The sequence below is a fragment of the Heterodontus francisci genome, chromosome 10 (genome assembly GCF_036365525.1).
Source record: "Heterodontus francisci isolate sHetFra1 chromosome 10, sHetFra1.hap1, whole genome shotgun sequence".
Lineage (NCBI taxonomy): Eukaryota > Metazoa > Chordata > Chondrichthyes > Heterodontiformes > Heterodontidae > Heterodontus > Heterodontus francisci.
In genome coordinates, this window is record NC_090380.1 from 60,519,203 (window position 1) to 60,531,219 (window position 12,017).

The 12,017-nt window shown below is 39.7% G+C and overlaps 1 protein-coding gene across 1 annotated transcript; it reads left to right on the top strand.

The window, feature by feature from the left end:
* Positions 1–1,270: 1,270 nt before the first annotated feature.
* LOC137374128 (V-set and transmembrane domain-containing protein 5-like) lies at positions 1,271–11,736 on the top strand. The gene is made up of 5 exons (XM_068039896.1): positions 1,271–1,520; positions 1,620–1,967; positions 5,618–5,674; positions 6,380–6,499; positions 11,599–11,736. Exons 1-5 carry the CDS (start codon positions 1,466–1,468, stop codon positions 11,685–11,687), a joined length of 669 nt encoding a protein of 222 aa, XP_067895997.1. The 5' UTR covers positions 1,271–1,465; the 3' UTR covers positions 11,688–11,736.
* The last annotated feature ends 281 nt before the right edge of the window (positions 11,737–12,017 follow it).

Sequence of the window (12,017 nt, forward strand, 5' to 3'; positions counted from 1 at the left end):
CCATAATTTATAGCTTTACTAGGAAATAGAAATCCCTTTGCAGCTACCATTAATTACTGAACATGCACCCTTTAAAATAACTTCCATTAGTGATGGTGAGTACTGTGAAGTGTATATAACACACACACACACACTGAGACCAAATCTGACTGCAAGCAAAAGCATTTTACTGGTATAATAGCTTTATTACTGGTACATGAAGTCCTGTGACATTGACCACAAGTCCTGGGAGTCAGTTGCCAGTGATTGCCAGAGCTGGGGACAGCCATAAAGGTGGGGCCAAAGAGTGGCGAGTGGAAGAGACTTAGCAGTTGGCAGCAAAAAAGAAAGTGCAAGGAGAGAGCCAACTGTGCAACAGCCCCGGCAACCAATTTTATCTGCAGCGCCTGTGGAAGAGTCTGTCACTCTAGAATTGGCCTTTGTAGCCACTACAGGTGCTGCTCCACAAACCCTGCTTACCCATTGTTTCTCGAGACAAGGAGGCCAAAGAGAGAACTGGTACAACTAAAACGTCTGAATCGAAGATTATTGTAGGTCGGAATAGTCCAAATGTAACATGCTGTACTACTAACCTCGACTGAGAAGAGTATATTTCTAAATACGCTCTCCAACAAACTGTTTACACCTGATAAGCACTTGGCCACGAATTTTATCTGTAATCCTGTGCTATTTAAGTACAATGTGTCAATCATTTGAATTCGACTTGAGTCGCGCTTGCTTTTAACGAAATAATTGATCACAATTTTCAATGCGAGAACAAGTCGAGGAACAACACACCGGTTCTCTTGCGCTATTTAGTTCAGATGTGTGTGAAATGTGCGAGGCAGCTGAATTTATTTCTCTCAATAGCCGTTTCATCAACTTTCCTATAAATCGAGACAAATGGTGATTTATCTGACCCACAAGAAATTCGTAATTACCGGAAGTATTACGTGTATTTGGACTGGAACAATCTATAGTTTTCCAATATATCTAAATGAAACGAAATCATATTAACAGTTGGACGAAATAAATCGAGAATCGGAAGCACGATTCTACATATATACTTCTAAATTATGGGCTGTTTTATTTCCGTGTCAAGATATTATCACCTGAAATACTATGTCCCATTCGTTAATTAGAACATATATAACACCACAACATGGAAATTCTGATCTGGCAAATAGTAAAGCCCGTAATTTAAAAGCTTTACTTGAAATATATTTCCCCCATAAGCACAGATAGTCAGATGAACACTGACTCGCCCTACGTGCCGTACAGTGACCATCATTGCCACCCCGCCTGACTTTCGCTTACCACGTACTGAGCCAGTTATTGCAGACAGTTGGCAGTTTGGTTTTGTAACTCGCCCCTGCTTTCCTCTAACCACTATCTGAGCTGAGGCGAGAATCATTAGCAGAAGCACGGAGATTAAGATAACTGCAATTGTTCTGTAACGGATTGAAAGTGTAGGATTGGTTCCGTGATGAGCTGGTCAAGAAAAGCCCTGAGAGCGACACTATACAGCTGCTGGCTGCAAGGTAACTCCCTGCCGACCTGTCACTTCTGTTAACCTCGTCCCTCTACTGTGACCTGTTGGACTAATTCTGTTACCTAACCCTGTGTACGATCTCTTTCAGCTGTACTGCAAGTAGCGGCCACTGAAACCAGCCCCAAGGTGGCAAATGGAACGGTTAATGGGACCATATTGCTGGCAGCACCAGCCGCGATCATTGCTGAACAGATACAAGCTGTAGAGTGGAAGTATGTGAACTTTACAACATCGCGCTCTATCGTCAAATTGATGTTGGATGAAGGCAACCAGAAACCACATGTGTTCGGCGATTACTCGCGCCGGGTTCACATCTACCCGAACGGCTCGCTCTCCTTGCGAAATGTGAGGCGAAACGATTCCGGGAACTATTCCTGCACTGTCACAGATCAGAGTGGAAGAGAATCCACCGAGTACACCATAGTGAATGTGATCGGTGAGTTTTAAACGAATTTTAAGCATGAATTATTTCATAAAACTATTGGGGAAACATAATTGTAAATTGTCAGAAACTTCCGCAATGCCTGTACATGTAAAATTACTTAGGAAGGCCTTACCTTAATTCCCTGGAACTAAATCCTATCGTTGTAGAACAAAATGTTTTTGACATTTTTAAGACGCCTTGGCTTGGGACTCTCAGTTTGCATAAACCAGGTGGTCTGTGCAAAGTAGACCAATGATCCCCAGTCCCGAAAACTTAGTCGCCAAATCATCACTTCCCAGTTTCATAAGTGTAATGGTTTCAGAGGAAGCTGTACTGGAACAGAGACTGGGTTAAACAGTAAAGCTGTGACTCTCCCACTCAACCCCCTTCCACTGCTGCTGGCTATTGGGAACCCGGGAGCGCTGGATTTATTCTAGTATTTATCCCTCGAACTATCTGTCTTTGATATGCTGCGGCAAGTCACAACTTTTAAAGCCTAGTCTTTCATCTAGAAATATTAGAGATTGACCTCGTTATTTTGTCATCATGAATAATTTTTAAGTTATTGTGATAATGTATCAATTATCGTATTTCATAATTCGAGTTACATAGACACGGGCTATATAGTGTTGAATACAATTTTCAAAGCTCCATGTATCTGCCTGACAGAAACCAGTGAGAATCGGAGCACTTCTGTCTTTGGCGCTTCTGGTTTTTCTAACCAATCCATCAGTTTTATCCTGGGATATCCCAGTTGGAGCAACAAAACAAATCTACAGGTGACCGCTATTTTTTTTAAAGGCATTAGGAAGAACATAAATTAAAACACGCATTTAACAAAACAAAAGGAAAGTTATAAAACTAAATGATATTATTACAGACATCTATATATAACACATTCCAGTGCTCAGCATTCGAGGGTGGGGCACTTTTACAGTTTAAATCACAGGAGTTTACAGTTCTCCCAGTCAGAAAATAAAACTCTGAATGTAAACATGTGAGCCCAGTGGAAGGATCTCTGTCCTAAATACAAAGGTGTCAAAGATTCAACGAAAAAGCATGTACCTGTGCTTTTTCTGAGGTACATGTACCTTACTGTACCTGTGCAAGCAGCACGAAGGATTGCCAAAGGAATACCAGTTCGATTGCATTAAGATTAAAATTATCTGTCATTGAGACAAGTGGTTAGGTCAGTCCTTTAAATGACTCACTCACAGTCATCTACACCTCCCCATGTCTGGCTTTTTAAGGGTCGATACATAAAATTCTCATCGACAATTTATTATTTTGAGTTCTCTTTTGTTATTGGATTTCACACCTCTCTCCATTTTCATCCCTTCCCTAAATGTAACTAAATTACGGCCATTATTTTCTTTTGTGGGTCGGAAAAGAACCAGCAGTGCTGGAAGCCGCAGTATTCTGCTTTTGTCTGGTTGCCTTGGTGTAACGATTGCCTAGCTAGGAAAACCCCACGCAATATTTAAAGGTTAAAGCGGGTTTCTTAAATCCTGTAAAGGTTATCGTTTTTCGGCTGATAAATAAGCGACAGGCCACTTTAAATGGTGAGAATAGTACTTTCCATATTTCGCAGTTTGCTGGGGGTGGCGGGTGAGCTCCAGCTTTCCCCTCCAAGTTACGGCAGAGTCCGCCTGCCCGCCCGAAATTCATTCGCAAGTGGCCACCGCTGCAGCGATCAGACCAGGGGTAAGCCAGCGGGAGAAAACTGGGGGGCGGGAGAGAGTCAGGGGCACTAATCTGTAGGGTGGAGTGTAGAATTTGGAGAAGTAAGAGCAAGAAAGTTACCACAAGGGAAAAAAAACAGAGTGGCCGCACAGGCTGAAGGAAGAGAAGGAAAATAGGGTGAGCACTGGACAAAGGGATATTTTCCCTCTGTTTTGAGCCTGTCTACCTGTCTACGTATCTCACACAAAGTAGATCATTTTATTAAAATTCGTCAATTTTATATAGTATGGTGACGTAATGCTTATGATATTGGACTAATGTTCCAGACAACGAGTTCAAATCCCACTATGGCAATTTGAGAATTTGGATTCAGTTTAAATAAAAGGCTGGTGTAATTAAAAGTGACCATCTCAAGTTGTTGGATTATTCGAGAAACCCCAACTGGTACAGTAATGTCCCTTCAGGAAGCAAACCTGCTGTCCTTACCCGGTCGCCGGTATGTGACTCCAGTCCACGCCAATGTGGTTGACTCTCAACTGGCTTGCTAGCAGACGGCATTCGGTTGTATCAAATGGCGACATGAATTGCAACTCCTTCTCCGGGCAACTAAGGAGCCACCTTTCCCATGATATTAAACAAAAATAATTGGTTTCAGCAAGCAGAAACCAAATGTTGTGGGCATCTGCATGGGCCTCTGGTGTTCCTGCTATCATTTTATGAGTGGCTGCTCCAATGCCAACAAGTTCTCCTTTTTCTAACTTTGTGAGAGGGAAATGTGCTGATGATTCTGCCAGGTATGTTTGCGTTATCACTGCGTCCTGTTTTGGACGGCTAACATTTGTGCACTGCTTTCTCACATAAGCTGCTTTGCTTCTTAGATTTAATAAGGTACTAGTACTATTAAATATGTCTGCACAGTGGTCTGCCTTAATGAATTCACATGTTTAATTAGAGGTTGCTGATGCCTGTGCAAGACCTGTGCAGGAGGAACCAGCAGCACAAGCACCCTGTTAATTGTAATATAAAAGCATCATTATACTTGGGCATTGGCTGCAATTTTATAAGGTGATTCGCCAACAGCAAACATTATGGGTTGAATTCCCCAATTCTCTGTTATCCCGACTTAATCATAATCCATATTTTCATTGTTTGTTTCTTGGAACTAGGGGTTGTTTGCACTATAGAGTATATCTCATGGGTGAAAACCCATGCAACTGCAGTCGGCTACACTCCGATAGTGTAGAGTTTTTATGGCCTGACTAAAGTGACGGTTGCGGTTTATCAGATTATTGTGCATGAAGTTCAAATAGATCAGGATACTGTCAGATTTGCGCATTAACCAAGCAGCTGATGCCGAACATATCTGCAAGTTCTTTTTATATTTCACATTTGCAGCTCTGGCAGCTATAGTTATTTTACTCAGTCCACTTTTTCAAAATGGCAAACGTTTGGTAAGTACAAATACAGTTCCATTTATATTGCTAAAAACATGTCTAGTCCATCTGATTAATCTCCTCAGTGAGTGTACAGTCCTGGAGATTTCATTGCTCTGTGGATCAATTGCCAAATCTGATAGGATTTGTCCATCGAAAAACAACAATCATGACAGAGGGCCAACCAATGGGAATTGACTGGTTAGCAATAAAAACATTTTGGCTGCAAGAAACCCTCAAAATCATCACTTGCCACTGGCCTCAGCTGCTGCTGATCTTCCTAACAATCTTCTACAGGACTGTGCTCACCTCCTCAGTAGCCTTACTCAGCTTCCACTTGCTGCCCAGTCTTCAGATTTTCTCCACTGGTCTTGACCTATGAGCAAAACCATGGGAGATCAACTAACCATCATTAAAAATGCAAATTACCTACACTTCAAGATATCTTGTACATCTGATAGTAGCCTAATTCACAAAAATATGTATCTGTAACAAGATGTCCATCCATGTTTATTATTGATTCCTTATAACCATTGTCACTTTCAGATGGAGAAAAGACTCTAACTAATCAAACTCATTATGGGAAAACAAATGAAGCCAATGGTAAGAATGCTGTTTGATCAGCAGACTGATCTTTTGTGTAAAACCAATGTGATGTGATTTTCCCAAAAGTTCTAAAATCAGAAATAGCAACCTAAACTTCTAAAATAATGCTTGGGATGTTATAAGTTAATACATAAGAAAAGACAATGTTTCTATTACTTCTGATATTCTATTCTTATTTCTGCCAACCTCTAAAAGCTACCTCCCAAAACTTCTAACCCTCTCTCCAATCCCCTTTATTCATTTGTTTGAAATATATAGAGGAAGTTGCAGCCTTTTGACTAAACTCAAAGACATTTATATCCTTTACCACAGTCTATATGATACAAAGCCCAAAGCAAGGTTTGAGCTCTTACGTAGGTGGACAATTCAGCAGTGTACGGAAGGCATGCTGTACTGTTGGAGGTGTTTAACCTGAATCTCGGTCAGCATGTAGACAAGTGCATATGCACAGGCCTCCATTTTCCCTGGTCAAAGAGTCAATAGTTGTAGCTACCAATATAACTCACTTTATATAAGTGCTAGTCTGAGATCAGAATGTATGATAAGAATGTCCATTAATACCCGATTACAAAAAAGTAAATTGCACAACTGCTGCTGGAACAGGTACGAATCTCTGTCCTATTGAACTATTGTCACCTTTATTTATGAAATATCTGTTTGAACCCACCTGCTGTCATCAAATATCCTTGATTTTTTTTTTAGGTTACTGCATGGAAAATTGTGTTTACTTAGGTGTATTCTCTGGAGCAGGAGTACTGGTCATCATAGCTATTTTAATATGGACTTGTGTGAGATGTCATAGGGCAAGGTCAAGCAGGCAAGGTAAGTGAAGACGAAGTAAAAATATATAGGTAAATTATTAAGAGAGCAAAAAAATGGATTCCATGCTAAGTAAAAATTAGAGACAAAAAGTTTATTGAAAATAAAACATTAATTAAACTCTTTTTTTAAAAATCTGTAATTTCAAAAAAGTAAGCTAGTATCAGTAAAATAAATTAAAGCAGTCAGATTGTCGCAACAACCCAACTAGTTCACTAATGCCCTTTAGTGAATCACAGAATTGTTACAGCACAGAAGGAAGCCATTCAGGCCATTGTGTCTGCCTGCTGTCCTTACCTGGTCTCTATGAACTCTAGTACCACACCAATGTTAGCTGCCCTCTGAAGTCATCTAGCAAGCCATTCAGTTTTATCAAGCTACTATGTGGTTCAAGAAGAAGGCCCACCATCACCTTCTCCGGGTAACTAGAGATGGGTAATAAATGTTGGCCTTGCTAGCAATATCCACATCCAAGAATTAATTAAAAAACAGCCAATAATGTAAATGCCATAACATAATTTATTATTGCCTATGACCAAAATTCCCACACTGCATTCTATTCCTAAAATGTGGGCTACTAATTAAACAATTGCTATATCAATACAGATTTGCTGAAAGACTATGAATGACAGCACAAAGAATTGGGGAGGAAATATTTAAAAGTCTTCAAGTGTTAACTTCTGCAAGGAGTCTCTCCCAGGTCTGCCCTAACTTTGGCGGAAGACCTGCGGAAAACTCCCACAGAAATGCACCCTCTTTTTTTTTTACAAGAGAACAATTTGCATTTATATAGTACTGTTAACATGACACAGGCATAAATAGGCAAAATGGAGACCGAGCCAGTGAAGTTATAATAGATATTAGGAGAGATGACCAAAAGCTTGAGCACAGATGGGAGTTTTAAGGAGGAGAGGGAGGTGGAGAGGTTTAAAACAATAAATGCACTAAAGCAATAAAAGTAAACATTATCAGGATTGGATAAATTTGAAAAGCTAAGTTATTCACTTCCTGACAGTTAATTTTTATCAATAAAGTGCCGAGATCCCACAGGGGCAGTAAAAAGTGTTTTATTTTTAAATGATTTGCATCACTGTATTTGCTGCTAGTGATTTCCCAATTCCATTTCATGCAGAATCCTTACAGCATTTTTGCACAACTCAGTAACTCACTCATAATCACCTATGACTGTAATGGCTTTGAAAAATGGAACTTTAAAATTTACAGATGTTTCTGAAATTTTCTACAGAATAATATATAGTTAAATTATCAATGATAATTTGTTGCAATGATACATTGTAAATAATCTCTTGTAAGTATTAGAGTAGCATTGTAAACTAATAGTAATATAAATAAACACAACCATACATCAAATAATATTTTGTGCAATTTTGTTGTCACGTCTTCGCTATGTTGTATTGTTCATCAGACTGGTTGTTGTATAGCTTTGGAAAATACAGAAGACATCATAGACCACAACCACAGACATCTCGTGGGCTGATGAACCACAAACACTGCTCGCCAATATTTTTCATAATGCTGATTACACAAATATGTAAACTAGTACGCATACATGGAAAGAATAAAGCAATTATCTCAGACTCCATACAATGTAATAGACTTTAAAATGGCGTGCTGCATAACAAGTAAACCCAGCAGACGACTCATACTGAGAGTGCAAAATAACTCATTCTATCAATGTCTGCACCTGTAAATGTCATGTAAGCAAGATGTACGACTGCATCAGATTATATACCATTTTGAATTTCTGAAGAAAATACCCTTTATTTTCTTGTAGTAGATACAATAAATGGAATAATTCACATACATAAGCAAAATACTGTGGATGCTGGGAATCTGAAATAAAGACAGAAAATGCTGGAAATACTCAGCAGGTCAGGCAGCATCTGTGGAGAGAAAAATGACTTTTCATCATTTATATACATATTTGATATTTAGTACTAACCCAAAATGATGTGGAAGCAGAGTGTAATTATTTAGAAAAAATAACATAATTCTAAGATATCACGAATTGAAGTATGGCATTTCAAAATCATACTGACATGTAAGATGCACTGAGGGGAATTTTAACCCCAAAAAGTGGACGGATTTAGATCGGGTTGGGAGATTAAAGTGTTAAAAATCTAAATCCTGAGTCCAACCTGCCACTCACCCGTCCACTTCTGTGCCAGTGTCAGCTGTGCTCAGTTGTTGGCACTTGCAGCTGAGTCAGAAAGTTGTGGGTTCAAGTACCACTCCAGAGACTTGAGCACACAACAAGTTGGCTGACATTTCAATGCAGTACTAAGGTTGTGCTGCACTGTCAAAGGTGTTGTCTTTCAGATGAGTTGTTAAACCAAGGCCCTGTCTGCTCTTTCAGGTGACTGTAAAAAATCCTATGTGCTATTTTGAAGAAAAGCAGGGGAGATAATCCTAGTGACCTGGTCAATGTTAATCTTTCAATCAACATCACAAAAACAGATTACATAGTGGTTAATACATTGCTGTTTGTGGGAGCTTGCTGTGTTTAAACTGGCTGTTGTGTTTCCTGCATTCCAACAGTGACTATGCTTCAAAAAGTACTTCATTGGCTGGAAAGCACTTTGGCACATCTTGAGGTCATGGAAGGCATGAAATAAATGCAAGGCTTTCTTTCTATTTCAGTTTTTAGCAGAGGCAAGATGGAGGGAGGGTAGCCAACCTAATCTCAGGAAGCGGACTGGCAATTTAAACATTATGAAGTTGCATGCCTCATATTTACCCACTATTTGAAATTTAACTATGGCCGGCCAGGTTTCCTGAATCTCAGGAAACCCGATAGCTACAAAAAGGTGGTAACTGTTGGATGCAGAAGGAAATTGCCTTTACACTTACCTGCTGGATCTAGTGTACCTGCCTCGCCAACCCCCTTGTGATTGGTCCTCCCCCAAGATCTCCAATCTCCCCCTAGCCTCTGATCCTCAAAGCCTCTGGACCCCTGGCCCCTGTTTGGTGCTTGGACATACCTTGTCTTGTGGCTTTTTCTCTAGCATTCCCTGCCCGATTGGAAGCCAAGCCTGGAAATCAGGCTGGCTTCTGGGTGGGGAAACTGTCAGTGATGTCTCATGCACAGAATCCCCACAGAATACAGGAAAATCTGGACCTCTGACTTTCCCATGTGCTACCCAGCACTCCCCATTCCCAGCAGGCCAAAATGTTAACATTTCCCTCATTGTCAGGGAAAAGAAGTCATGGTTTTCTTATAGAGATTGCTAATGGCTTTGAAAGGCAAATTGGCAAGTACTTGGCAGAAACATTACATTAGCTTTAGCAGTGACGCCTTATTTATTTTCATTTGCTTCAGTGGCAGTAGTGAAAAGGAGGGTCTGTGACCCACCAAAAGGTGGGTTCTCTGGTACATTCACTAGCAAAACCAAAAGCAGCTATCATTTTTTTACCACTTGCACCAGGCCAGTGATGCAGTTTTTTCCCCAGCCATTGAGAAAAATACAAGTTCTGGAAATAAAATTTAAAATCATAATTTCAAAGCAATTGTGCTTGGCACTTGCATTTATTTTGCTTTCGTGCAATTTGTCCAGAGTAGATTTCAAAGCACTATAATCTCAGGCTACATTGTCATTGCAATGAAAATTTGGAAAACTAGGTGGGGGAAAAAAATGAAACTAGCTTCCGAGAGGCTGGTCTGACAGAGCTTGAAAGGCAATTTTTAATTGTAATTATTCAAATACTGTCAGGCTATATAGCTGATGCCTATCGGAAACCAGTATTCACATAGTGTAATGGACAGATGTCAAACCCAAGTTACAGTTGGTCATCTGGTGTTTTGCTTATGTATGCTTGGATGCTGATTTTTAATGTTAGCAGAGGAAGAGCCACTTCTAACTGTTAAACATTATGTTCTTAGTTTTAAAAATGCCTGTGTAGTTTTTAAATGTAACACTGCAATAACTCACAGCTACCTAACATTTACTGTGAACTTTAAGTGGTGTGAGAGTTCCTAATAGACAGTTTCTCACGCCTCCAAACTTCAGTGGTCTCTGGAGTCAGATCAGGAACTGACTTCCAAGTTATACCACTATTTTCATTTTGATTCACATCAAAGTAAAAGTGATAGTGTATATTTATATAAGCAGGATTAAACTGAGACATTGGCCTCAATTTTATCCCCACTAATGGGCAGCAAGGTAAAATGGATTCTGCAGAAAGATATTTAATGATGTGTGCTGTCACGATGCTTCTGATATGGTTTGTGGTGATCTGCTTTTCTTGCTGCTTTTATTTGGTGTCAGCATTCCACTTAAAATAGGCAATAAAAAGGGGTCAGTGTCTGTTCTTGGAAAATAGAAATACTCCTATTAAATAACAGCAGTCAAATAAACTGATTTTAGTTTCCTACAGCTGGAAGTAAGGCTGAACACACCTAGTGATGTTAATGCAAGGCATTTATCATTTGGATCAAGATCATGAATTTGGCTCTACTTAAATTCAGCAGTGTCAGTAGCTTCCTTAAGTGATTTGCCTGCATGCTTCTTACAGAAGTTGATTGCCACTGCCCTAAGTCGACTAGCATGGTAAGTGGTTGCCCACAGTGTTGCCCACTTGTATTCTGTGGGAGGCTAGGATCAAGTGCATCTCTATTTACCATTGCACATCTTCTGGAGTTTACATGTGATTCCCAATATGGTGAGTTCATAACCATAGCTGTGCCATCAATGAGAGCATCATTAAAAAATGCCTTTTTAAAAACATTTTTGTTTCAATAACTGGGAGCAGTCTCTGCAACTTGCTTTTTAATACTTCCTATTAAATCAAAAGCACTGTTTCCAGAAGCTTCCTGTTTACCTCTAATCTAAGAGTGTATGGAGGTCTTGGAGGGAGAGAATATAAAGCAATTACACACTAATGGGGGAAAAACATGTGATTTGACAGTCTCACTGCTTTGTGTTGAAGTTATACAGTCACAAGTCAATGTTCTGAAACTCCATGCCGAGTGGAAAACACATATCACATCATAAAATCTAAGTTCAGCATGCAATTATATGTAATTTTTTTTACCTTTTTCTTGAAGAAACATTGACCATTATTATATATTTTTGCCTCAACAGGTCAAAGAACAAAGGGTGAACAATCCCGTAGAAAGAGAAGAAATCAGAATGATGATATCTATGAAAGTATGGGAAGGGTACCACAATAAGTGTGAACAGAAAGCCATGTAAAAATGTAATAAACTCAGTTATGCCAAAGTTATTGTTTTTAATCGCTTGATCAGTAAAGGGACAAAAATCATTGATGCTTTCTACACACTTCTGCCGTAACTCTGGTAAGAGTGCGGCGGAAAGGCTGCAAATTGGTCGGGACCCAGATATGCCAGGTCTCTCCTTATATGGGAAATTCAGGTAACCTTTTTTTGGACGGTGGAACTTCCGTCTGCTCCAAACAATGGCACTGACACTGAGAGGGTGGGCACTCCACATACTTGGACCACCTGTATCTCTGACCTCAGAAACATAGCGCCTCTTTAGAG

Coding starts and splice junctions, on each gene's coding strand:
- LOC137374128 (XM_068039896.1), top strand. CDS start 1,466: ATGAGCTGGTCAAGAAAAGCCCTGAGAGCGACACTATACAGCTGCTGG. Junction 1,521..1,619: donor ATACAGCTGCTGGCTGCAAG/GTAACTCCCTGC, acceptor GATCTCTTTCAG/CTGTACTGCAAGTAGCGGCC. Junction 1,968..5,617: donor CACCATAGTGAATGTGATCG/GTGAGTTTTAAA, acceptor TGTCACTTTCAG/ATGGAGAAAAGACTCTAACT.